Source organism: Trachemys scripta, chromosome 4 (genome assembly GCF_013100865.1).
Source record: "Trachemys scripta elegans isolate TJP31775 chromosome 4, CAS_Tse_1.0, whole genome shotgun sequence".
Classification (NCBI taxonomy): domain Eukaryota; kingdom Metazoa; phylum Chordata; order Testudines; family Emydidae; genus Trachemys; species Trachemys scripta.
Window position 1 is genome coordinate 72,876,308 of NC_048301.1, and position 26,489 is coordinate 72,902,796.

Sequence of the window (26,489 nt, forward strand, 5' to 3'; positions counted from 1 at the left end):
AAGAGGTTGTCATGTCCTGGTCTGATTGAGTATACTGCCTCTGCACTCCCCGCTCATGAGACTTTTCTTGAACAAAATCTGGTTATTCTGTTAGCATTTCTAAAGCAGGAGATAAAAATATTTTATTTGTCAAAATGCAAAGATTTCCCCTTCACAGCACAGCCTCTTTTAAGTAACTTTCTGAGAACCTTCAGATTGTCTCATTCTTATTCCTTGCAAAAAATATGGTGACAGAATTGTAAAGGTCAGATCTAAACCCTAGAAAGCAAATAAATGAAGTAAGGTTGAGTTTCCTCCCATGCCACTGATCTATCCTTCATTACCCTAAGTGACACTATCACAATAAACTACAATTTCTCTGAAAAAGGTGACTGCAAGAAATAAGAGAAGGCCAATGTAACTTCACCTGGGTCTGCTTAAAGATCTCAGTATAAAGGAAATAGTGTAGTAGGACTATACTGGGAATAGAGGAGTGAGACAACAAAGTACACAAGAATGCTCAGCAGTCAAAGTGCACTTCTAATCTGAAAAGTGACTCTGTAGACGTTTGTCTTTCAATTACTCCTATCATATGGGCTCAGTTTATAGGTAAAAAGATGCTTTTTTTTCAATTGCTAGTGCTGCAAACTACCCCTGGGATCTGAAAGTCATGGTGGACTCTTTCCTTTCCATACATCATCAGCTGTAATAAAGGTTCTAAAGTCCAACATTGGTCCTCAGTAACTCCTGTGCTGCCCCATTGCCTCTTATGCACTGATGTAACTGCTTGGAACAGTGAGTAGCCAATTCTACTGACAATGCACAAGATGGAATAGAATCCAGTTCCCTCCCTCTGAACTCTACCAGCTCCACAGGGCTAACTGTCAAAACATACTTTAGTTACTAAAGTTGGCAAATGCGACCCTGATACACAGGGAGCACATCTGTGGAATAAGCAGGGTCCCTTTTTAAAAAGTCACTTTTCAGAGTGGAACAATATTTGAATATCAAAATCCTGTCAGTCAGGTGCATGAGTCTGTGGAACAGACTCCTGAAGGAAAGGTGCAGCATCTCCATCTTTTGGGACAAAAATGTACAAACCATTGGAAATTATGCTGTAGAGAACAATGCTCCAAGAGATGGACTGGGTAACATACTAGGTCTCTTCCATCTCTGATTTCAATGATTTTTTTTACCAGCCTTGTGACCAGAGCATAACAGTTCTCAGAACAGTGTGATGTGTTATCATGTGTATTTCAGTGCCTAACTACCACAAGCTAAGTTAAGGACAGAGTATTATTCTAGTGTTCCCAGCCTGATTCTGAATTTCTTGCCTTTGGTGAAATTGCTTAAGCTTAGTTTTCTGTGATTTAACATACTTTTTAAATTAAATGATAGTTTTTAAAAATACAAAGACTCTAGAGGAAACATGCAAGTTGACACAATAGGTGGTTAAAATATATAACACATATGCATACACTTGGATAACTTGTTAAAATTATCTCTCAGTTCTGCGTGATATACTGTGTCAGCAAGTTAGCACGGCTTTCCCCCTGGAGTAATACAAATCTGTCTACTAAAACACTTACAGACAGGTTACCCAGTTTGTGCACAAAGGCAACATTAAAACATTAATATTGCTGTTTTAATTTTTAAAAAGAATTCAGTCCCAAAGACTCCCCCAGTGCACATTTTCCAACAATTGAGCTAGACAACTTTGATTTTAAAAGGAAATAGATACCACAGCGATAGATGTCTTTTGAAATATCTAAGACCTATGAATTCTAGGAGCAGAAAATGTATCAGAAACCACGATACATGTATCACGAGTCCTTTATCTTAAAATCACCCCCATTGATTTGTCTTAAAAGATCTGTACTTTCACATTTACACTCACCAGCATAGTGACAGCTATTCAATGTATGGTTGTTGCATAGCATATTTCGTAGAAATTATAATTATTAGGGCAGTCGATTAATTGAAGTTAACTCATGCAATTAACTCAAAAAAATTAATTGTGATTTAAAAAATTAATCATGATTAATCTCATTTTTAATCACATTGTTAAACAATAAAATACCAATTGAAATTTATTAAATATTTTTGGATGTTTTTTTACATTTTCAAATATATTGATTTCAGTTACAACATAGAATACAAAGTGTAGACTGCTCTATTATTTTTTTTATTACAAATATTTGCACTGTAAAAATGATAAACAAAAGAAACAGTATTTTTTCAATTAACCTTGTACAAATACTGTAGTGCAATCTCTTTATCGTGAAAGCGCAACTTACAAATGTAGATTTTTTTTTTGTTTCATAACGGCACTGAAAAACAAAACAATGCAAAACTTTAGAGCCTACGAGTCCGCTCAGTCCTACTTCTCGTTCAGCAAATCACTAAGACAAACAAGTTTGTATACATTTACAGGAAATAATGCTGCCCACTTCTTATTTACAATGTCAACAGAAAATGAGAACAGGCGTTCGCATGGGACTTTTTTAGCCAGCATTACAAGGTATTTACATGCCAGATATGCTAAACATTCGTATGCCCCTTCATGTTTCGGCCACCATTTCAGAGGACATGCTTCTATGCTGATGACCCTCATTAAAAAAAAAAAAACGTGTTAATTAAATTTGTGACTGAACTCCTTGGTGGAGAATTGTATGTCTCCGGCTCTATTTTACTCACATTCTGCCAAATATTTCATGTGATAACAGTCTCGGATGATGACTCAGCACATATTGTTCATTTTAAGCACACTTCTGCTGCAGATTTGACAAAATGTGAAGAAGGTACCAATGTGAGATTTCTAAAGATAGCTACAGCACTCGTCCCAAGGTTTAAGAATCTGAAGTACCTTCCAAAATCTGAGAGGGATGAGGTGTGGAGCATGCTTTTAGAAGTCTTAACAGAGCAACACTCCGATGTGGAAGCTACAGAACCTGAACCACCAAAAAAGAAAATCAGTCTTCTGCTGGTTGCATCTGACTCAGGTGAAAATGAACATGCATCGGTCCTCACTGCTTTGGATTGTTATCGAGCAGAACCAGTCATCAGCATGGACACATGTCCTCTGGAATGGTGGTTGGAGCATGAAGGGACATATGAATCTTTAGCACATCTGGCATGTAAATATCTTGCAATGCTGGCTACAACAATGCCGCGAGAACACCTGTTCTCACTTTCAGCTGACATTGTAAACCAAAAGCATGCAGCATTATCTCCTGCAAATGTATACAAACTTGTTTGTCTGAGTGATTGGCTGAACAAGAAATAGGATTGAGTGGACTTGTAGTCTCTAAAGTTTTGCATTATTTTATTTTTGAATTTTTTTTTGTACATAATTCTACATTTGTAAGTTCAAATTTCATGATAAAGAGATTGCATGACAGCACTTATATTAGGTGAATTGAAAAATACTATTTTCTTTGCTTTTTACAGTGCAAATATTTGTAATAAAAATAAATATAAAGTGAGCACTGTACACTTTGTATTCTGTGTTATAATTGAAATCTATATATTTGAAACTGTAGAAAACATCCAAAAATATTTAAATAAATGGTATTCTATTATTGTTTAACAGTGCAATTAATTGCAATTAATTTTTTTAATCACTTGACAGTCCTAATAACTACTATGAGGAAAAATGGTCTTTTGATGTAAGAACAGGGCTGAAAGTAAGGCAATCTGTGTTCTGTTCATAGTCTTCCACAAACTCACAGTGTAGCCTTGTGAAAGTCAAATCATTTTTGTGACTCAGTTTCCCCTTCTGTAAAATGAGATAATGATAGTTCACATGGGTGCTGAGACTTAATATTTGTAAAAAAAAACTTTGAGATTCTTGGCTATAGAAATACAAAATACTAATTATTTAAGCACCAGCTATATATTGGTGTTGTATATGAAGACAAAGAGAAAGATACGGTCCTTTGCGTCAAGGAGCTTACAATCTAATTAGTAGGGCCCTACCAAATTCATGGTCTGTTTTGGTCAATTTCACAGCCAGGGGGTAAAATTACTCAGTTTCATGTTTACATCTGAAATTTTACACTGTTGTAACTGTGGTGGTACTGACCCAAAAGGTGGTCAGGGTGCAAGGGTCGCAAGGCTATTGTAGGTGGGTTATGGGATTGCCACCCTACTTTTGCCATGTTACTGGCAGGGGGCTGCCTTCAGAGCTGGACAATCAGAGAGGAAGGCTGCTGGCTGGGCACCCAGCTCTAAAGCCAGTGCAAGCAGCAGCACAGAAGTGAGGGTCACACAGGGTATGGGGGGTGGGTTACCATAGGTCTGGTTTTCCTGGCAGTCTCCTGCCTGAGTGGGTGGGAGGTGACATCTGGAGCCACAGCCTCTCTGTGCAGGGAGGTGATAGCTGCAGCTGGAGCTGCAGCCTCTCCACGCAGGAGATGACAGCTGGAGCCGCAGCCTCTCTGCACAGGGGGTGTGTGACAGTTGCAGCCGCAGCCTCTCCACATGGGGAGGTGACAGTTCAAGCTGCAGCCTCTCCGTATGAGGGGGAGCAGTGACAGCTTGAACCGCCAAGCTTCCTACAGCTGGGGGAAATTTCCAGAGATGGGTTTGACCCGCCCCAGGAGCAACCCCTGCAGGGGAAGAGGAAGTCTCGTCCCTCCTCATCCCCAGCTGGGACTAGCAGCTGGAGCCCTGCGCAGGATAGGAGCCCCCAGCTCCATGCCAGATTTCACAGGGTAGATCAGATTTCACGGTTCATGATGTGTTTTCACAGCTGTGAATTTGGTAGGGCCCTACTAATTAGATATTCAACACAACTGGGATACTCAGAGAATGGTGCTAGCTTATAAAGATCTTAATTTATTATAAGTGATGCAGGTTGCCTGATGCTTTCCATTTTAAGACCCTGTTTTCAGTTGCTGACAACTTTGCCAAATTTAAATCGCTTGGGCTGAAACTTTCCACGATGGGTGTCTAACTCAAGTTGACATTTTTTTTTGAAAGTTTCACCTAAAACAGTTCAGCTATTTAACACAACAAAATTAAGGAAAGTAACTTGTTTTGCCCAAGCTAAAAATTTTTTTGATAACTGTTTTTGTTACAACCATGTTTTGGAGCAGGGACTTGAAATTTAGCATAGGTATGGCCTTTGAGTCAGAGATGGCCTTTTGACATCCGTGTGAAAATCCCCCCAAATTTGATCACACTATATGCCTATGAAAAATCTGTTTGCACATTCTCAGTAGAGGCTTGTTACAGTTCGGCAGCAAAATTCTCTGATGAATCCAGCTCCACTGAGCATGCTCCATCTCCTTGCATCTTCTACAAGCCAACCAGACTGCACATGCAGAATGACTAATCATGCTCCATCCCGAGGCTAAGCAGGACTTTTACTGCAATTGCTGCTCCCAGTTTCCAGGAGTACCTGTGATACCAGGCACCAGAACTGAGAGCAGTTAGACTCTCTCTCCTGTGCTGTCTCTGCTGTGACACAGGCAGTTTGGAGGAGAGCGAGGAGACAAACTGACTTGAGTGCAGCAGGGTAAGGAATAGGATGCTGGAGGGGAAGAGATGCAAAGTGTGGGGACAAGGGCAGGACCTCTGGCTGGGAGGATGGATCAGAGCCTAGGAAGGAACAGAGTTAGGAGCAGGAGCCAGGAGAGAGGGTACAGGCACAAGAGCGGGGGTGGGGGCGACAATAATGAGGGTCATGGGAGTAGGAACAAGAGGTAGGAGAGAGAGGCAGAAGCTGGGCTGGGGGAGGGCAAGATGGGCAGGGTCAAGATTGAGGCAGAGGGAGAAAGAAGCAGAGGCGACAGAGAGGTCTGTAATCACTTGAGTGTACTCTCCTAAAGAACCTGTAATTAATCCCATTATTCTGGAGTCTTGACATTCCTATGATGTCTAGTAAATAGCTCTAAAACCCACTGGCAAAGCATGTGTCTCCATGCCATTCTAGTGGCAGGTCTGCTTAGAAGAAAACAGCCATCTATTGCTACCAGTTACTGTTGGGCTGAAGTGGTAGAGGACTGTGCTGTGGCTCTAAATATCCCAATCATGGTGATGACCCACGTGTGGGAGTCAATATGATACCAGAGGATGACATTTTTATCTTTCAGTTTTTAAGTTTTTAAAAAACTTGGGAAATTACATCCAAACAACAATGTTCATTCAGTTTGCAAAGGCAAGCCCTCAAATGTTAGGGGATGTCAGAATTAAGGTTGCCAGTGCAACCTTAATTCAGCCCTTTTGTGCATAGGCATAATGATGCTGTCTTTAAATACATGGTCGCCTACTCTTTTTTCCACAGGCTTTTTATGATGTAATATCTATCTGTCTATCTATATAGATAGATAGATAGATCTAAATACAGAGGTTACACACACACTTACATATAGTGCTGGTTTATTGTTATATTTATTTCTCTGACAGTGACACCTAAATTTCAGGGCCCCATTGTACTAGATACTGTACAAAAATAACAAAGACCCAGTCTCTGCCCTGAAGAGCTTAGGGTTGATTTTTTGTTCTGTCTAGGCTACTGTTGATGTAGGAACAGAGGAGGTGAGGCCAAAAGTGACTTTGTTACCTTTTGTGCTTCCCCTATTCTGGGGCCAGCTTCAGGCCTTCTCAGCCTCCAACATGCATTACACTTGGCTGCTTATGGCCCCTCAGAGCTGTTTCAGAAGCCTGTAGTCAGAGTGCAGCAATGTAGAGGGGACATACCACACAATCTGGCCCATATTATACATGTATTTATTAACAACAAATAAGACATGGGACATTTCCTGGGAATTAAATACTGGCTGGGGGAGTTCAGGAACCATCCACCACCAGTTATTAATTCCCACGAAATGCCCTGCACTATTGCATTACTGCCTTGATAAGATGAAAATAGGGCTATGGATGTGTGTGTGTGTGTGTGTATATGTGTGTGTGTGTGTGTGTGTGTGTGTCCATTCCAGTTGGTACATATGGAGCATTACAAGAAAATTAATACCTTGCTTATTAACCCATCGTGTTACATGAATCATCACTCAACATTCCATTGAATTTAGAAGTTCTAAACCTGAATTGTTGAGCAACTGATACTTGCATGAGAGATTAAGGAAATCACCTGCTTAGATCTGATTCTGCAGGATATCAGATGTCACAGTGTTTAATGGGTTTGATCCTGAAAGATACTGATCGCCCCGGCAACATGCAGAATGCTCTCAATTTCCATTGTATTGAGTGGTAGTTGAGGATGCTCAGCACCTCACAAGATTGGGCCATGCATTACCATAGAACTTCAAAAGGTCTAGGATGAGTTTCCTTTGAAGACTGGATTGCAGAGGATTTTCTGTTTGCCTTTATCTTGTTTCCTGTCTGCCTTCTGTTCCTTCTATGCATTCACACAATGCAGGAAAGAGGAAAAGGAAGCTCTTCCCAGCAATATAAATTTCATTTCAAGGGAGGCATGAAATCTCACTGATTTGCTTCTTCAATTAACGTTTAAGAACTCTCTTTAGTATTAAAGATTAAATGATCTCAGAACCCTACACTCATTTGATTCATGGAAGTTATGGAATCAAAACATGACACTGAGCTTCAAGAAAGATTGACCCTTTAGAAAACAGGACAGCAGTGTTAACCTTGGGAGTTAAGGGACGAAGAGCAGCTCCCGATAGAGTAAGACTTATCTGTCATGGGGTCTGAAAGTTAAATCTCAGCAGACTGTATTTGTGTGTGATTTTTTTTGAAAATATGGTGGATCTCTTGCTGCATACATTTAATACATTATCCCTAGGGCCCTACCAAATTCACAGCCATGAAAAATGTGTCACAGATCGTGAAATCTGGTCTCTCCAGCGGCCAGCGCTCTCCAACTGCCCAGCTCTGAAGGCAGCGCTGCTGTCAGCAGCAGCACAGAAGTAAGGGTAGCAGGACTGCAAACCTCTCCCCCCATAATAACCTTGCAACCCTCCCACAACTCCTTTTTGGGTCAGGATCCCTACAATTACAACACGGTGAAATTTCAGATTAAATGGCTGAAATCATGAAATGTATGATTTTAAAAATCCTATGACTGTGAAATTAACCAAAATGGACCGTGAATTTGGTGGGGCCCTAATTATCCCTAATAAAGAAAAAATCCACTTTTTCTTGCCCAGCCACATACTATATAGGAGCCAGGCAAAGTCTAGAATGATTCTAAAATGGCAAAACTCCTCAAATGTGAACAAGCTACTCAAGTCAAACTGGAACATTGCGTGCCCCGATATTTCATACTAAAGAGGCATGCAGCTACAATTTGCTTCATTTTAGACAAATTAGGGTTAAGATCCTACAAGTGTTGTGTGTATGGAACTTCATTGAAGTCAGTGAGAATTGCATGTGCTGAGGGCTTGAGACATTGGGTCTTAGGTGTGGCAAGTTGCCAGAGCAGCCCTGCAGGTGAATAAAGGGTAGAATTTGGGTGTCCCTGTTCCTCTCTCTGGTTTTTAAGTTGTTTTCCTTGTGTGTTCTTCTGTTCAAACGTCTATTTATTAAAAATCACAAAAGCATGAGTTGGGAATAATGGGAGGAAAGAGAGAGAGGAATAAAGAGATAAAAACATAACCTAACCTTGCCATGAATTTTGCATTGTGGGGGAGGGTCCTTGAAGAGTGAATAGTTGGGGAAAGGAAGTGCCTCCACTGATACTGCAAAAATAGTAAAACATAGATTTTTAAAAGGACACTATCTACTAACTTTTCAGTTTCTTGTGAAAGCCTCTTATGGCTAAAAATAACATTTTCCCCTCTTGGTTTTGTGAACCTTTGATATCCCCTCGTTCTGCCCCTCACAGGCCTTGGTTAATGATGAAGCAGAAATCAGTAGTCATTGTGGGGCTGGGGCAATGGATTTTAAAATATAATGGGCTAAATGTATCCTGATGTAACTTCAGTGAAGTTAAAGGAGTTACCTCAGGGATGAATTGGGTCCATTCTTTTTAATTTACAAATCAGAGCACTTTTCTCTTTCAGTATAACAGTTTGAAAAGATGTCACATATGTGCTCTAAATACTTACTGGTGTTGTTTTAAAGTTCAATATTGCCCTCTGTGGGTTTCTTAGGAAAGACTGTGGACAAGAGGCAACCTCATTTGTATGCTCCCCACACGGAGCTGTGCTTACATCCAAAGATTAGAAGCACCAAGGAAAGTGGGTATCTTACCAGTGCAGGCTGAAACCATTGAGCATTTTCCTAACTAAGATGGATGGTGGGGTAGGGATTGTTACTAGAGACTGTGGTAACAAATATTCACTAGGGCGTCTCACCTGGGGAGGGCAGAGGGAGTTGTACTTCTGACATCCTTGCTGGTTTTCCGGTTACACCTCCTAAAAAGAACTTTGCCATATAGAATCCCATAGCTGTAGCTTGTGCTGAAGCGTTTACATTCAACTAGGATGTAGATGTCAAAGGTCAAAGTTCACTTTTTGCCTTCTTCTTTCTCACCCCCTTCCCTCAATTTTATAGGGCGATATCCATGAGGATTTTTGCAGTGTTTGCAGGAAAAGCGGGCAGTTGCTGATGTGTGACACATGTTCACGTGTGTATCACCTGGACTGTCTGGACCCACCTCTGAAAACCATTCCCAAGGGCATGTGGATCTGTCCCAAATGTCAAGACCAGGTATTGTTTGAAAGATAGGGAGTTACACACAGTGCACTACAAAGATTTTCCGAGTTAAAGAAAATAACCTGATCACTTGGCTTAGTTAGATTGGAACAGCCTGACATTGAGCAAATCTATTTGATCTATAATTAGGCTTGTGTGAATTTCATCAAATTGCCACTGTTCGAATGCTCACAAATACTAAGCCTTTAAGTCTTGCTTTTGTGCTCCCAGACTCAGGGTCCTTTTGTGTTACCCTTGTGTTTCAACTCTGCTTTTCTGGGGCAAAGCACACAAACTTTTGGGAAAGGTTCTCTATGACCCATAAGGATTTTCCTGTAGCTTTTTTACTCAGAATTTCTCTGAAAGGTGGTAGTTCTTTGTCCAAAGTGAATAGGATATTTGCACAAGCCTACCCTTAGAGAGAAACTACTGAGCCAAAGCTTCCTGGTAAAACCCAAACATTAGAGAGGTTGTCATTCCTGTTCTCTTTCGTGGTACATCCGGTGTCAGAATAATGACTGTCGATGAATGACTTGGACGTTCTTCCCTCAAAATCTCTCTGTAAAAGTATACAAATGGATTGGAATAATGAGATGATATTGCATCCATTAATGGCATAAAGATTACAAGATAAAGAAATAAACTGCTGTTTTCATTTCCCTATTTTGGAACTTCAAGAATTACAATGGATTGCTGTTAAACCAGTAGCCAAAAGCTATTAACATACTGTCTGACCTAAGAGAAGGGTGACCAGACAGCAAGTGTGAAAAATCAGGACAGGGGTAGGGGGTAATAGGAGGCTATATAAGAAAAAGACCCAAAAATCAGGACTGTCCCTATAAAATCTGGACATCTGGTCACCCTACCTAAGTGAGTGCCTTAGTAGTCATGTGAGCCTCTGTTAACCAGATGATAGCATAAGAAAGCAACCTGGCATTTCCACATGCATGTTATATAACGCAACAGAAAAACAAAAAAACTCCCAGTAGATTAAATTACTCAACGTGGTTGTAGCTGAAGGAGGAGGGGGCACAGCCTTGCTTTCACACTCACCCCCATCACCACCAGCGCCGGTTTATGTTTTACTGAAAAATTACCAGAAAATAAATTAAAAAGTGTCAGAGACATTTTGCTTTAGAGTGATTCCAGCCTCAGTCCCCTGGGTCATTCCTCTGGTGAGCTACCAAGATTCATTCTTCCTCCCTAAATAAGGTATCTTAAGAGGGAATCTGTGTATCCTCTTAAAGATAAGTATGATGCTTATCCTTATAAGGAGAGTTTGGCAATACCAGTAACGTGGTCCTGAGAGCAGGTGGAGATGGGAAAGTGTCATGTCTTATCTGTTTAAAAGTGTGAAGTTCATATGTGTGGTGCAGAGGCTTTCCAGGAACAACTTAGATCAGCAGTTTGTCTGAGCCATGAAGCCATGTTCCTGTCCTCTGGCAAGTTTGAGATCAGATACGTTGTCTTTTCATTCCTCTTTAACCTGTTAAGTTTCATGAGCAGAAGATGTTTGTGGTTATGAGGGAGTGAGAAAATGCTGACATTTGTGATAAATCGGCCTCTGTTGTGGAGGCTATAATACAGATGCAAATAATTCCCTCTGTTGAACCTTGGAACAGGATTGCAAGGCATTATGTTAACAGGTTGTGCCTAATGATAGCCATGAAAGAAACTCTTTTGTCTCACCCTCTCTTTTTGTCTCTTCCCTTTTTCTTTCTCCCTTTCCCAGAGGTAAAATGTGTGCCAGTTAAATGTACACACTCTTTTCTTTCAGATGCTGAAGAAGGAAGAAGCAATCCCATGGCCAGGGACTTTAGCAATTGTTCATTCATATATTGCATACAAAGCAGGTAGGAAAACAGAGAACACCTTTGCATTGCTTTCATGTTTGTAAAATGTTATTTTGGGAATGGTATTGGGTAGGACTTGTTTTAAAGAGGAATTGATTACTTGATAACCCAAGTAATAATGTGAAAAGGGCAGTCTGGGTACTTTGTGAAAGCTTCATGTGACTCTTCATTTATGCAGGTGCAATTTCAGGTATGATCCAATGTGTCCATTGTATAAAGTAGCTTAGAGACTCCATCTGAAGGGCATAACAGGGACTCTTTAAATATTCATCATTGAGAGGATTATTATTCCCTTTTACAGCAAAAGAAGAGGAGAAACAGAAGCTACTTAAATGGAGTTCAGATTTAAAACAAGAAAGAGAACAACTAGAGCAGAAGGTCAAACAGCTCAGCAATTCCATAACAGTAAGTATTTTTCTCCGCTGTAATGCTACACTTGTTCTCTGCAGCCTTTTCATTCTAGCACCATGCAAGCAGGCAGAGCATAAGTCTGGAGACTGGTACTGTAGGCCTGATCCAACTTCCATAGAAGTCAGTGGGAGTTGGGTAAGCTTCTATTTGAGCTTTGCTCTTTCTCTTGCCCTTTGGATCTTTTGGATGTTAAAGTACAGCTACATTAACTCATGCTAGCTGTACCTTGCAGATGTACAGTAACCCATAATACCAACAGTTGACAAACATAACCCATGGAGATGTATAGTGGACTCTATGGCTCTTATTTTTATTACAGAGGAGCAGCCTAAGTAGCTACAGGTCCTAATATCTGATGCTTCATTTTATTCTGGGTCAGTAGGCCAAATTGCATGGTGTGACTTACTGCATTGGTGCATAGCCCCTCATATCTAAAATTAAAGCAACGGTAGTGATCTCCATGTTACAGGTTTGGCCCTCAGATTCCTGACAAGTGACCAAGGCAGTCTTCATTTGGGCAAACTTTGGGTGCCCCTGCCTAACGTTAATTACAACTTCCCACACTTTTTCCCCCTAACCAGAAACTAGGTTTTCCACCTTGTTTTGTAACAGTAATAACTAGAACCTATGTGTTAGCATGTAACTTTCTCTCATCATCACACACAAGGTGGACTCCTAAGTCACCACATATAAACATGAGCCCCTCAGGAGGTCCCATGTTAATATCAGAGAACTATAAATGCTAAGTTCTGTTCTATAGCCAACATTTGCAACATCATACAGTCCTTCTTCAAGTGATTGCTCATGTGTATTCCACAATAGGTGTGCGTGCTAGCCACGTGCATCAGTGCTGGAAGTTTTTCCCCTAGCAGTACCCGTAGGGGAGCGCCCTAGCAACCCCTGGAGTGGCACCTCCACGGCACGGTATAAGGAGTGCTGCACGCTCCCCCCACCCTCAGTTCCTTCTTACCGCCAGTGAAGGTGCTTTGGAACTGCTCTGCTCCAGCTTTCCTGTAGCTCGTCCCCAAAACTGCTTATTTGTTCAGTGTATGGTACCTGTAGTTAGTTAGTTGTTTAGTTAGTTTAGTTTAGCTAGAGCGCCCGGGCCGGGGCATGCCCCATGCCCCAGGTTTTAAGTCGTGCAACACTTGTAGGCGATCTGTGCCACTGAGTGATCTGCACGGGGACTGTCTACGCTGTTAGGGGGAAACCCATCTCAGCGATCGCTTCAAGCTTTGCAAGTCGTTTAATCCTCAAACCAAAAGAGAAAAGGACATTAGGCTCCAGGCTATCCTGATGGAGTTGGCGCTGACACTGGCTCCGGCGCGCTGCTCCGAGTCGGCACCGCGGTGTCGGCGCGCGGCAACCCTCTGGCACTATCGACTAGTCGACACCGCTCCCCGTCCACTGGGCACGCCAAGAAGGCTAGGAAGAGGCCTTCACCGCGGCACCAGAGTAAACCCAGGACAGAGGCTAGACCCACATCGGGCAGTCCTTGATCCCCACTGGCCTGTAGGCCTCTGACTCAAGTCGAGCGGAGTAGCCCGGCCCATTCAGAGCAGGCCTCCCCAGATGTCCGGATGCCCTCCACACTGGAGGCCCTGCAGGCAGCCCGGATTATGTCATGTCCATGCCAGTACCAGGAGCACCGCCGATGTTGGCCCCGCGCTCCAGGGGCAAGCCGCCGCTGGGATCTCCACAGTCGCCCCCGGCTCAGTACCGGTCTCGGTCAAGGGAATGTTCCCGACGCCATTCGCTGCCCAGCAACCGTTCAGGGCAAAGTCCACGTGGATCACCCTCGACGCCCACCAGGCTGTCTGGTTGGGTTCCGTCTGACCAAGACTCTCGGCACCGCTCCGCCTCGAGGAGCAAACACCGACGGGACCGAGGCAGATGTCGCCAATCGCAGACTGCTATCGCAGCCAGTCACAGCACGAATGTCATCGTCCCGCTCCAGGACCACGCAACGGCACCGCCTCCGCAGACCCGGGCATCGATCACTAGTGTCTCACCGACGTGGGTCCGCCCGCCGTAGCTGATCATGGAGCAGCTGTTACCGACGGTACCGGTCCGCCACGTCAGGATCACGGTCCAATGGTCAGCATCGCTCCCGGCGCTGCCGCTCCGGCCATTCCAGGGACAGTGGCAGGTCGTATGTCGGCCCGGCCTCCCTTCGTAGTCGTCCATCGATGGGTCAGGCCAGCCAGGCCGAACAGCTGGCTCCACTGGTGCCGCAGCAGGTGCAGTGGCACCGGGCCCTGTGGCCGGCCCAATGGTACCAGTGGGCACCGTGGCCCCCGACAGCCCCTGGTGGGGGCTCACTCGGGGCTGGAGCTTCAGAAGGACCATCGGCCTCCCCCTCCAGACCTCCAAGGAAGGAGTCGGTGGGACGTACATCCTCGGCACCATGCCCGGAGACCAACCAGGTGGTGGACCCTCCGGTGCCGGTGGACACCCAAAGTACCGCATTGGTCTCCTCATCCTCCCCGGATGAGACGATTACGGCCCCTCCTCCATCCATCCCACAGGAGGACTTTAGGGCCCACCAAGAACTCTTAAAAAGGGTGGCATCAAGCCTCCACCTCCAAGCAGAGGAGATGGAGGAGCCCTCGGACTCCCCGTTTAACGTGCTGTCCTCCTTGGCACCTGGCAGGGTGGCCCTGCCTCTCCATGAAGGGGTGGCGAAAATTTCAAATGCCCTGTGGCAAACCCTGGCCTCATTGGCCCCCATCTCTAAGAGAGCAGAATGCAAGTATTTTGTACCCGCCAAGGGGCATGAATACTTATACACCCATCCTGCTCCTAACTCCCTGGTGGTCGAGTTGGTCAACCAGAAGAACAGCTGGGCCGACCAGCCCCTACCCTGAAAAATAAAGATTCGAGGAGGCTGAACTCTTTTGGAAGAAAAATGTATTCGTCCTCGAGCTTCCAGTTACGGATGGCAAACCTCCGGGCTCTCCTGGGCCAGTGTGAGTTCAATCTGTGGGGCTCCCTGCCCAAGTTCGAGGACTCCCTCCAGGAGTGCAACAGGAAGGAGATCAAAGCGCTGGTGGAGGAGGGTACAGCGGCTGCCAGGGCAACCCTGCAGGCAGCTTTGGATGCAGCGGACATGGCCGCGTGGTCCATGGCCTCCGCGGTGTCCATGAGAAGGGCGTCATGGCTCCTGCTCTCTGGGTTGTCCAGCGAGGCACAGACCTCCCTGCAGAACCTCCCGTTTGACAGCAAAGCTCCGTTTGTGGAACAAACAGACACAAAGCTGCATGGTCTGAAAGACTCCCGCACGACTCTCCAGACTCTGGGTCTCTATGTTCCGGCTCCAGCTAAACCTAAGTTCAAGCTGCAGCAGAGTCCCGCTCAGGCCAACCACCCAAAATACGAGACCGCTTATAAGAAGTCGCGGGACTACTTTTTACCCACAGAGGCAGTCTCGGCCTGCCCCCCAGCCTGGGTCCTCCAAGGGCAAGCAAATGGGGAAAAGGCGGTTTTGACGGGATGCCCAGGGGCGCCCTGCCAGTTCTCAACAGGGATCCACCTTCAATAAAGCTTCCCGTCTCCAATCGGTTGTGTGCTTTCCTCCCAGAGTGGTCGCGGCTGACTTTGGACCAGTAGGTCCTCAACACCATCTCCCGGGGCTACACCCTCCAGTTTACTTCCTTCCCTCCCAACCACTCCCGTCCCTCCTGGGGGACTCCTCACACAAGGCTCTGCTCAAGCAGGAGGTGGGGCGGCTCCTGGGCCTAGGAGTGATGGAAGTGGTACCCGGGGAGTTCAAAGGCCAGGGGTACTACTCCTGCTATTTCCTTATCCCGAAGGCCAAAGGGGAACTCAGGCCCATCTTGGACCTGCGAGGCCTGAACCAATACATGGTGAAGCTCAAGTTCTACATGGTCTCCCTGGCCTCCATCATCCCCTCCCTGGATCCCGGGGACTGGTACGCCACCCGCAATCTGCAGGACGCGTACTTCCACATTCATATCTTTGACGGGCACAGATGCTTCCTCCGTTTCACAGTGGGGCAGGAACACTACCAATTTATGGTCCTCCCGTTTGGCCTGTCCACTGCCCCCAGGGTATTCACAAAATGTATGTCGGTGGTTGCGGCCTACCTCAGGCGCTGAGGGGTCCAGATCTTCCCCTATGTGGACGACTGGTTGGTCAAGGGCACCTCCCGGTCACAGGTGCGAGATCATGTGGCGCTTCTTCTGTCCACATGCACCACTTTGGGCCTGTTGGTAAACAACACCAAGTCCACGTTAGTTCCAGTTCAACGCATAGAGTTTATCGGGGCAGTCCTGGACACCTCGTTGGCCAGAGTCTCCCTCCCACCAGACAGGTTCAAGACCCTGAAGGGGCTCATAGACACGGTCACAAGGTTTCCGGTGACAACAGCCAGAGCGTGCCTCCAGCTCTTGGGTCACATGTCGGCGTGCACATATGTGGTCCTTCACGCCAGACTCAGGATGAGGCCCCTCCAGCTCTGGTTGGCCTCTGAGTTCTCCCAGGCCAGGGACAGGATGGCCAAAGTCCTCACGGTACCCAAGCCAATGATCACCTCCCTACAGGGTGGTCCTCTCCGAGAAACATGCTCCAAGAGGTCCAGTTCAGGGGCAGGCCCCCCGTCACTGGAGCTGGTGTCCGATACGTCGGGCCTGGAATGGGGGGCCCATGTGGGGAACGTTCAGACCCAAGGTCTATGGTCAGCTCAGGATCTGACCCTCCACATAAATGTCAAGGAGCCCTGGGCGGTACGGCTGGCGTGCATGGCCTTCCGCTCGCACCTGGAGGGCCGGGTGGTCAGGGTCCTCATGGACAACACGGCCTCAATGTTCTACATCAGCAAGCAAGGCGGGGCCCGATCCTTTGCTGCGAAGCCCTCGTGCTGTGGGATTTTTGTATAGCCCACGACATCTGCCTACAGGCCTTCCATCTGCCGAGCGCCTGGAATGCGTGGGCAGATCGCTTAAGCAGGGACTTCTCCTCTCAGCACGAGTGGTCTCTCCACCCAGAGGTGGTGTACAGACTTTTCCAAGTGTGGGGAACTCCCCAGGTGGACCTGTTCGCGACTTGGCAGAACTGTCGCTGCCCCCAGTTCTGCTCTGGGGGGGTGGGAGGGCGCTATCTCTGATGCCTTCCTCCTGTCCTGGTCAGGCCAGTTTCTCTGCCTTTCTCCCGTTCCTGCTGATCGGCAAGGTCCTGGAAAAGATAAAGACGGACAAGGCTGGGGTCCTTCTGATTGTCCCGGCATGGCCCAGGCAGCATTGGTACAGGGCCCTCACGGGCCTGGCGGTCACCCCGCAGTGGCCATTGCCATCCCGCCCGGACCTGCTCTCCCACCCTCCACCCTAACCTAGTGGCAATCCACCTCACGGCGTGGCTGCTCAATGGTTAGGTCGGGAGGAAAGGATGTGCTTGGAAGGGGTTCGGCGCGTCCTTCTAGAAAGCAGGCTGCCCTCCACGCGCCGAGCGAGCCTACTTGGCAAAGTGGTCTCGGTTTTCCAGATGGGTGGACTAGCAGGGTCTTTCCCTGGTGGCCACCCGATCCAGCTTATTCTGGACTATCTCCTTCACCTTAGAGCCCAGGGCCTGGCACCCTCGTCAGTCAAGGTGCACCTGGCAGCCATATTGGCCTTCCATCCGCCCGTGCAGGGCCACACGGTATTCTCCCATGCTATGACTGGCTGATTCCTTAAGGGGTTAGATCGTCTCTTTCCATATGTTAAGTCTCCCTGTCCCACAGTGGGACCTAAACCTGGTGTTGGCCCATCTCACGGGGCCCCCGTTTGAGCCGCTAGCCACATGCTCCTGGTCACACCTCTCGTGGAAGGTGGCCTTCCTGGTTGCGATCACGTCGGCTAGGCAGGTCTCAGAGCTCAGGGCCCTCACCTCCGAACCCCCATACACGGTGTTTCATAAAGATAAGGTCCAGCTCCACCCGCACCCTTTGTTCCTCCCGAAGGTGGTCTCTGCCTATCACATGGGTCAGGACATTTTTCTGCTGGTCCTCTGCCCCAAGCCCCATGCATCAGTGAGGAGCACTGCCTCCACATGCTGGATGTGAGACGAGCTCTGGCTTTCTACCTGGAATGGACTAAGCCACTCAGAAAGTCCTCGCAACTGTTCATCGCCTCAGCCGAGCACATGATAGGTCGGCCAATCTCCACTCAAAAAGAACAGGAGTACTTGTGGCACCTTAGAGACTAACAAATTTATTAGAGCATAAGCTTTCGTGGACTACAGCCGAAGAAGTGGGCTGTAGTCCACGAAAGCTTACGCTCTAATAAATTTGTTAGTCTCTAAGGTGCCACAAGTACTCCTGTTCTTTTTGCGGATACAGACTAACACGGCTGCTACTCTGAAATCTCCACTCAGCGGCTCTCCAACTGGACCACCTCGTGCATCTGTACCTGTTATGACCTGGCAGAAATCCCTCCACCGCCAATTGTGAAGGCACGCTCGACTCAGGCACAGGCCTCATCGGCTGCCACCTTGGCCCATGTCCCCATTCAGGACATTTGTAGGGCTGCTACATGGTCTTCAGTTCACACGTTCACCTCACACTATGCGATCGTCTCCCAGACCCGGGATGACACTGGGTTCAGCAGGGCTGTGCTCCGGCCTGAGAAATTGTGAACTCCTTCCCACCTCCAACAGATATAGCTTGGAATCACCTATTGTAGAATGCCCATGAGCAATCACTCGAAGAAGAAAAGACAGTTACCTTTTTCGTAACTGGTGTTCTTCGAGATGTGTTGCTCATGTCTATTCCACATCCCGCTCTCCTTCCCCTCTGTCAGAGTTGTCTGGCAAGAAGGAACTGAGGGTGGGGGGAGTGCACAGTGCCCCTTATACCGCGCCATGGAGGCACCACACCAGGGGTCACTGGAGCGCTCCCTTACGGGTACTGCTAGGGGAAAAACTTCCAGCACCAGTGCATGTGGCAAGCACACACACCTATTGTGGAATAGACATGAGCAACACATCTCAAAGAACACCAGTTACAGAAAGGTAACTGTCTTTTCTAGTGTATTTCACTGTACTCACCCTCACATACTTTGGGATATTTTTTTTTCTATTTAAAAAAATATTTATAAGGTGTCTGATGTCCAAAGATATCTAATGCTGAACATAGTAGAATAACTCAGATAAATAATATATATGGAAAGGCTACCTATATCCTTTTAAGAAAGTAAATATCATAGTGGTGAAAGGTGCTGGATTAACAGCTTTGAGGACTAGAACGTTCTCTTTACCACCAGAAGGCTAGGCTGACCTGACCTGGCAAGCAACAGTGCATGGGCAGCACCCACTTACCAATGTGCTTCAGCCCTGACCTAGAAGAACTATTTATAGGTGAAGAGGGCAGTCTACTCTCCATGGACCACGCATTATTTATCTAACTCAAACTGCCAACATGGGGCCAATTAGTTCCAGTTGTGGTGGTGGTTTTTCTGCTGCTGTCAGATACATGTTAAAAGTTGGACTCAGACCAGGAGGGTTTGAAGATCAATGTAGACAAAAGGCTTCAAAACTTTTTTAAAAAAGATACCATCTTTCTGCAGGACATCTGTTGGGGCCTATGTGGTTTATACATCGTTAAATTGAACCACATCCGTAGAGAAGGTATTGGCTACCTTCTCCTTTTTCTTTTAGTGAGTTTCAACCATGGACTCCTGACATCAAGTGGTTAAGTTAATTTGCCTTGCCTGTTGTTAGAGCTTCTTGATTTTTTTTTTTTTTTTTTTTTTTTTTTTTTTGGTAACATGCAAGAAAAAAATGGCAAGAAAATAAGATTTTTAAATGAAGAGGGCACTGCATCTCTCTCTTCAAGTCCCCCTTTTTATTTATGGGGAGGGAATGATGTTTCTGCTAAAATAGGCAAAACTGTATGTGAAATCAAGGCTCTATCCCATTAGCAGGACATATGTGCTCTCAACAAGGTCGGCTCTTCTTACAGGATGCCTGCATTTGCAGATCTGAGTTGGAGGAATTTCAGAAATGCAATACTAATAGAAAATAATCAAAACTTGCTAATTTCAGCTGGACATTAATCCCATATTTTCCTCCAGAAGAAACACAATAGGATGGAGGCATCTCTGGTGATTTCCTAATCTGTAAGGGAAATGACATAAATGGGGGCAGAGCAGGTGGTAGGTCTGGCAATTTAACTTATCTGTCTGTAAATATTAATTAATTTGTGTGTGCAGCTTTGAGGTTTGTCTTCCTCCAAGCTGGGACAGTGAACTTCCAGGTGCAGCCATTTCTGGAACTCTCCTCCTTGCTAGATGCCTATACCTGGGTTGATGAACATCCAAATTCCTTTCCTTACCCTCTTCCATTCTGCTAATTTTCCTTATGGGTGTAATGGTTGAGCTTTTTGTTGTTCTAATTTGCTGCAGAAATGTATGGAAATGAAGAATACCATCCTGGCAAAACAGAAGGAGATGCACAGCTCCTTGGAGAAGGTAAAACAGCTGGTTCGCCTCATCCAAGGCATTGACCTTTCAAAATCCATAAACTCTGAGGTCAATTCAGTAGCCATCTCCAATGGCATGGACTCAACTAACAATGCTAATGCTGCCGCCTCCACCCCAGCCCCAGCCCCAGCCCCTTCCCAGGGCTGCATGGTGAACTGTAACAAAGGCGATGAGACTAAATAACACAGTGAAGTAAGAAGGAGCCGAGGGAGGTGGCGGCGAGGAGGAGCAGCAAAATAATGAAACTCTAGAAAAGCAAAACCGGATTTCTTCTGGAAAGTGCAGAATTCTTTAGTTCTTTGGTTCCAGAGAGAGCGTGAAGATGCTTGTGCCAGGCGGCACCGGAGTTTGCCAATTGATCCTTCTTATTCTGTGTGTACATGCAAAGTTTGGATCATGTTACATGAATAGTGCCAGCTGGGGGTTCTTTGCCAGCACCATGCCAAGTGAAATAATATATTTACTCTCTCTATATTTTACACCAGTGTGTGCCTGCAGCAGCCTCCACAGCCACTATAGGTTTGTTTTATTTTTGTTTGGGGTGAGGAGCAGGGATGAGGGAGGAGAGCAGGTTTCAAATCCTTATTTGCAGAACAGTTTGTTTAGCTAGGGAAAAAATAAGTCCAAAGAGCCTGTGGGCTTTTCCTGTTTCTAAACTCTCAGTACTATTAAACCAAAAAAACAGAAGTATAAATTAACAAATCCCAGTGCCCAGAGGGGACAAGTCTATCAAATAAGCAGTATTTACTATTGTTTAGACAGGAGATGTACAAAACAAAATGGGGATGGATTTTTCACTGAGTAACGAGCACATGTGCAGGCTGGGGATTTTCTGTCCTGGCAGCTTTGGGTTAACCCTGTTTCTTAACACTAGACAAATGAAATGCATTGGAGAATTGGACTGGTTTGGATCATCAAGTTGATCCAGGAAGCCTTTGTTGGGAGAGGGAGAAGAGGGGACCAAAATGGTTGAGTTGAAGCATTGAAAGGGGTGTCTCAAGGGAAAATGTGCATCAATGACTTTACTTGAAAACGAGGTTCCAACCCTTTTCTATATTTATAAAACAACAAAAATATCCTGAACAAAGCAGCACATGACCCAGATGTGTGAACTGAACAGAGAAATGTCCTTTTCTTTCATTTCCTCTCTTTCTTTTGGTAACGAAAAATAAATAAGGAATAGAAAAGCTGTTATTCAGGCTGACAGTCTAATTAAAGAGGTAGATGGGACCTTGCATGGTATAGATTAGAAGTAATAGTGTCAGTGAGATACAGTGAGTCTTTGTGAGTCCTTGTGTCATCGTTTTGGGCACTGTTTTTTTATGCAAGGGCAAAATCTTTGTATCTGGGGAAAAAACAACTTTTTTTAAATTAAAAAGGAAAATAAAAGATATTGAGGTCTTCCTAGTGTTACTTAAAATAAGATCAAGGTAAGAAACATTGTAAAAATTATAAAAGTGCTATTTGTTTCCTAAACAAGTGATTTCTATTAAAAAGGTGTCAGAACTGGAGAAAATGCTGTGTGCTTAGAATTTTTTGACACAGACTTTGCCTATTATGATGACATTCTGCTGTGTTTGTGTTTTAAAATCCCCTGGGGCAGGTTTCCGTAGGTTATATCATACATGCCACTGGCTGAATTCTAAGTGCTGCAACTCACTCTCCATCAGGAGGAACTCTCTGTGTTGTCTCTCCTTTTATCACATGTCCCCATTCTTTTGTGTGTTAGTAGCCCAGAAAAGAGCACTGGCAGCTTGATTGTTAAAGCCTTTATGCTTTTGTAATATTTAAATATGGACTGATTAGAGCACAGGTGTAGAATTAATTGGGATGAAAGACAGTGGATTTGTTACACCTGAAATCTCCTTTTGTCATATCACCTTATTTCAGAATTCCATCTCTTTCATATTCTAGTGTGACTGGGGGTAGCAGAGCATATCTTGTGAGTTCCATTGTTACAGGGATTGTTTGTGTCAGTTAAGAGTGCTGGACATGCAGTGGCTATCAGTTCTGCTAATGCATATGAATACATTGGGCCAAACTCCCTCTGGCTTCAGTGGGAGCAATGTTTGGCACACTATGCAGAGGGACTCAGGCAGAGCTCCTTGTGTGGTGGTGAGTGGTGCATGTGTTTCAATAACCAGGTAGACCTGCTCTGGTGGTGGCAAAGCTTTGCATTTTGCCTACTATGTTCTGGGCAAAGCAGAGTGAATACCCTGACCTTGACATAGCCTGAGAATCTCACTGCAGCCACAGCTGCATATGCTTCTTGAAGATTCTTGGCGCTGTTTCCTTCACTCTCCTTTAGTGTCTGTTTTCACTAGCACTTTGTTCCTCAAGGACACTTCCCCTTCTCCAGTGACGTGAACACACACTTTTTTCAGCTCTGAGCCCAGGAGTTGATCCTCAGTTCTTACATTTGTCAGTAGATTTGGAGGAGGAATTCTTGTGTGCTCTTCTCAGCTTACCCTATGATAAACTAGACTTTATCTTCAAATGTCTTTGTTCTGTTCTGAAGCCAGCTAAGCAGCAAAGACAGTTAGCAGGAGTGGCAAAGCAGGAACGCAGCCCTTGAAACAAATTTAAAACTGATCAAAGGAAATAGTTTGTTTGTAACAACCCACAATTAACCTGTGTAACTCATTGCCACAAGGTATCATTGGAGCCAATTGCTTAGTAGAATTTTTAAAGGATCCAATATTTATAAGGATAATGAGAGAAAATAAACTAGGGATATAAGCCCTCTTGCTTTAGGGCATAAGCCAGCCACTACAGAGAGTTTTCTTGCACCTCTCTCTGAAGATACTATGTCAGAGACAGGCTACTGGATTAGATGGACCCCCCGTCCGACCTGGCATGGCAATTCCCATGTTCCTGTGATTCCCCCAGTGTTATCTTCACAGTCCTGTTTGGAGCAATGTGCCATTGGGGGTCACAATGCATTTGAAGGCTGAAAACTGGTTTGATTTCTCCTCCACCTGTTACTGGAAGGGGCTGAGGTTGGAATTCAGTGTTGGTCTTACTTGTTTTGAAAGGCAGTGCAGCACCCAGGAGCTGTTAATACCTTGCCCTTTTCATTCCATCCCTGTGAACACACCCACTGTCCCTTTCTGAGGGTGTCTGCTTGTCTCTAGGCTCTGAAGAGATGCGTCAATTTACTTAAGTCTAATTTCTACCCATGTTAAAGTTTTTGTTAGAAAAAATTTTCCAGACTACAAAAGCCTACCGTCAGTTCCACTATGACCTGGCAGAGAAATGGTCTTAGGTTAGAGTTTTTGTCTCTGGTAGATTGTTTCCTTCTCTCTGATCCTTTTTGGTATGCTTCCCCTATTGGCTCTGCAGCAACATCAGTTAATAGGCAAGTACCATTCCAAGAGCTGTGCTGACATTAGCAATGCTGCTGCTGCACAGACATTAAGTAAACAGGAGCCACTGCTGTCCAGCTGGAAACATTGGGCAGTGAGGGAATTGACATTTACTAAATAGAAAATAATATATATATATATATATATATATATATTCAGCTGCTCAAAGGAGTCCCAAACAATGCAGAAATTACAACTGTTTGGTAGTTAGCTTTTAGCTTGCATTACTATCTGCTGCCTTTTCTTTCCTATCATATTTGGTATGGTCTGATGGTGCTGAAACCTCTCCAATTCTAAATTTCTCTGAACTGAGGCCATATGGAAAGCTACATATAATAATACTTAGTATTTTGTATTTCCTAAGCAGCATATGGACATTTAGCTAATCCTTATATCACTGCCAGGAGTAGGTGACTTCTTATTCCCATTTTAAAGATGGGGAAACTGAGGCAGGGAGCTAAAGTGAGGCCACAAAAGGAGTCGGTATCAGATGCATCTCTGGCTCCCAGCCCAATGCTCAGTTCACTAAGTCATGCTGCCTCTCTCCCTGCTCAGAAAAAGAACAAGTGAATTTTAGAAACAGCTTTTCCCTTATCCTTGCAATCTGTTCTTAAAATGTCTGGAAGGTGCATTTGTGGGATATCACGTAGCCTTGACAGAATACTTAGTATGATGATGAGTTGTTATTTGTTTAGAGCCAGCAGTGTGCTCAGTGCTGTACAAAACAGATAATCACAAAGTAGTACCGGTATGGTTTATTGGTGGACAATGTAGGAGACTTAATGGTTCTGTGAGTGCATCACTGACAGGTAATTATCAGTGGTAGGATAAAATGCTTTGCACCTAGGGAATCCTGGTTAACAGGATCTGTTACATGAGCAACACAAGAATCTTATTCGCTCTTAGTTGCAAACATGACTCTATTGGTAATGATGATAATTTACATCTGCCTATCTAGAGTTACATGGTTGTGGAGATTTTGTGGGCAGATCTGTTAGATTAGTTGTTGATAGGAAGTCAGTGATGTATTTTATTGACAGTATGACAAGGCTTCAGAAAGCAAATCCATATCCAAGCTGTCTGGAGATGTGAAAATTAATCCTGGCCTCCTCAACTTCAGATCAGCGTCTTCCAGGGACTGTCCGAGGCCCATCCCTTGTACTCCGAGCCTGGCCAGCATTCACAAAGCCCAGAGTGAAATCCTCCTCTTGTGGCTGCCTGAGGTATGTGGTATAAATGAAGGTGTCCTTATAATACAGATGTAGCAAAACATCGTCAATGAATTTGCACTGCAGGTGTACCCCCTAGCAAGGCTGAACCATGTTTGATTTGCTCTCTCAGCACCAGCTTAATACAGTGTGAAAATTAAACCTATTTTTTAAAAATGGAATATTCAGATGTCAAAACCTAAACTGTTTTTGCTGGAGGCTTCCCTGGTCCAGCCTTCTCAAAGCACAGAAGAGTAGTGATGACGTGACCAGGCATAGGGTAGGATGTTTTGTTGCACCTGCCCCAGGCACTTCAGCTCTATCCCCATCCCCGCTCAGGGCACAGACAAGAATTTTGGCTGATATGGGATCTGAGGTGAGCAGTGGGCCCAGCTCTCCTTTGGCCACCTTCCAGGACCCAGACCAGGGCTAGTTTGATGAGACTCAATCATTGGCACTACATGTGGTCTACTAAGAAGTCCAGCATGCCTGAGCTACAGTTAGAGCCTCTTCATGCACCACCATAGCAAGAAGAGCCTCAATAGCAGCGGTTCCAAGGTGTTCCTGCACCATAAATAATTTTACCACCAGCCTCTTGGCTCTCCCTCCCGCCTCTTCACACATCCATGAGGGGAACATGCTAAATACTCCCTCAGCAGCCCAGCCACGATGAGCTCTACTGCTCCCCCCACTCTTATGAGCTTCTCCAGTAATCGTACTACTTTCTTCCCACCAAAAGAGGGATGCCCAAGCCACATCCACTATAAAGCTCCCTCAGTCCCTTCTTCCCCTCCCCTTGTCCTGCTGGCAATAGCAATTATAGTCTGGTAATCAGGCTTTAAGGGCTTCTTGAACACTGAGGATTCAAGGCAAGTTCAGGCTTGCCAGGTTGTCACAGAAAACTTACTCCCAAGACTGCTTCCTCCTGGATTTTTCTGTACAGAAGAGGATTTGCATAGATGGCTTTTTCAACCCATAGAGAAAGGATAAATGTTTTCCCCTGCACCTGACTTGCTTGGCATTATCAAGGACTCCTGGGCTCACTTGATCAGCAAACTGCCGCACCCAAGGCCATTCACAAGCTGTATCACCAGCCAGAAGTGGGCTCTGCAGTCTTCTCTATTTAGAGGACACAACGTCTCCTAAGGCCTCTCCAACAGAAAGCTAAATCTCTTGGCTGAGCAGCTGCGGCATGTTGCCTCAGATCCATGCTGTTGGTCATCAGATGTAGAACAGGAAGTGCCCAAGGAATTAGCTCTGGAGCTCCTGCTCCTATAGATCTCCAAGCTTCCACCCTCTTTTCATTCAGATCCCTCATATAAAGGTTTACTTTGATAACGTCCACAAGAAGGGATGTGATGATACTTCATAAATCCTTCTCTGGCATTCCCTCCTGTGGGCTACCCGGTATATCCCATCTTTCCCATTTCATCTTGTAGACTGGGACAAGGACTATCTGTATTTTTTGTGTCCAAGATGAGCATATATGAGCACATATTTGGAACTTACACAATAAAGTATAATTATTTATACATTGCATTGGTGTGCATGGTATTAATAGATCACTAAAACAACAAG

The 26,489-nt window shown here is 45.1% G+C and overlaps 1 protein-coding gene across 1 annotated transcript in view; it reads left to right on the forward strand.

Moving 5' to 3' along the window:
* The window catches only part of PHF21A (PHD finger protein 21A), a gene marked incomplete in the record, with an annotated part of 290,156 nt that extends 264,077 nt beyond the window's left edge, over nt 1–26,079 (forward strand). The window contains 4 exon segments of the mRNA XM_034769562.1: nt 9,460–9,615; nt 11,378–11,453; nt 11,755–11,858; nt 20,261–26,079. Coding sequence (XP_034625453.1) covers nt 9,460–9,615; nt 11,378–11,453; nt 11,755–11,858; nt 20,261–20,521 — 597 coding nt within the window.
* Nucleotides 26,080–26,489: the final 410 nt, after the last annotated feature.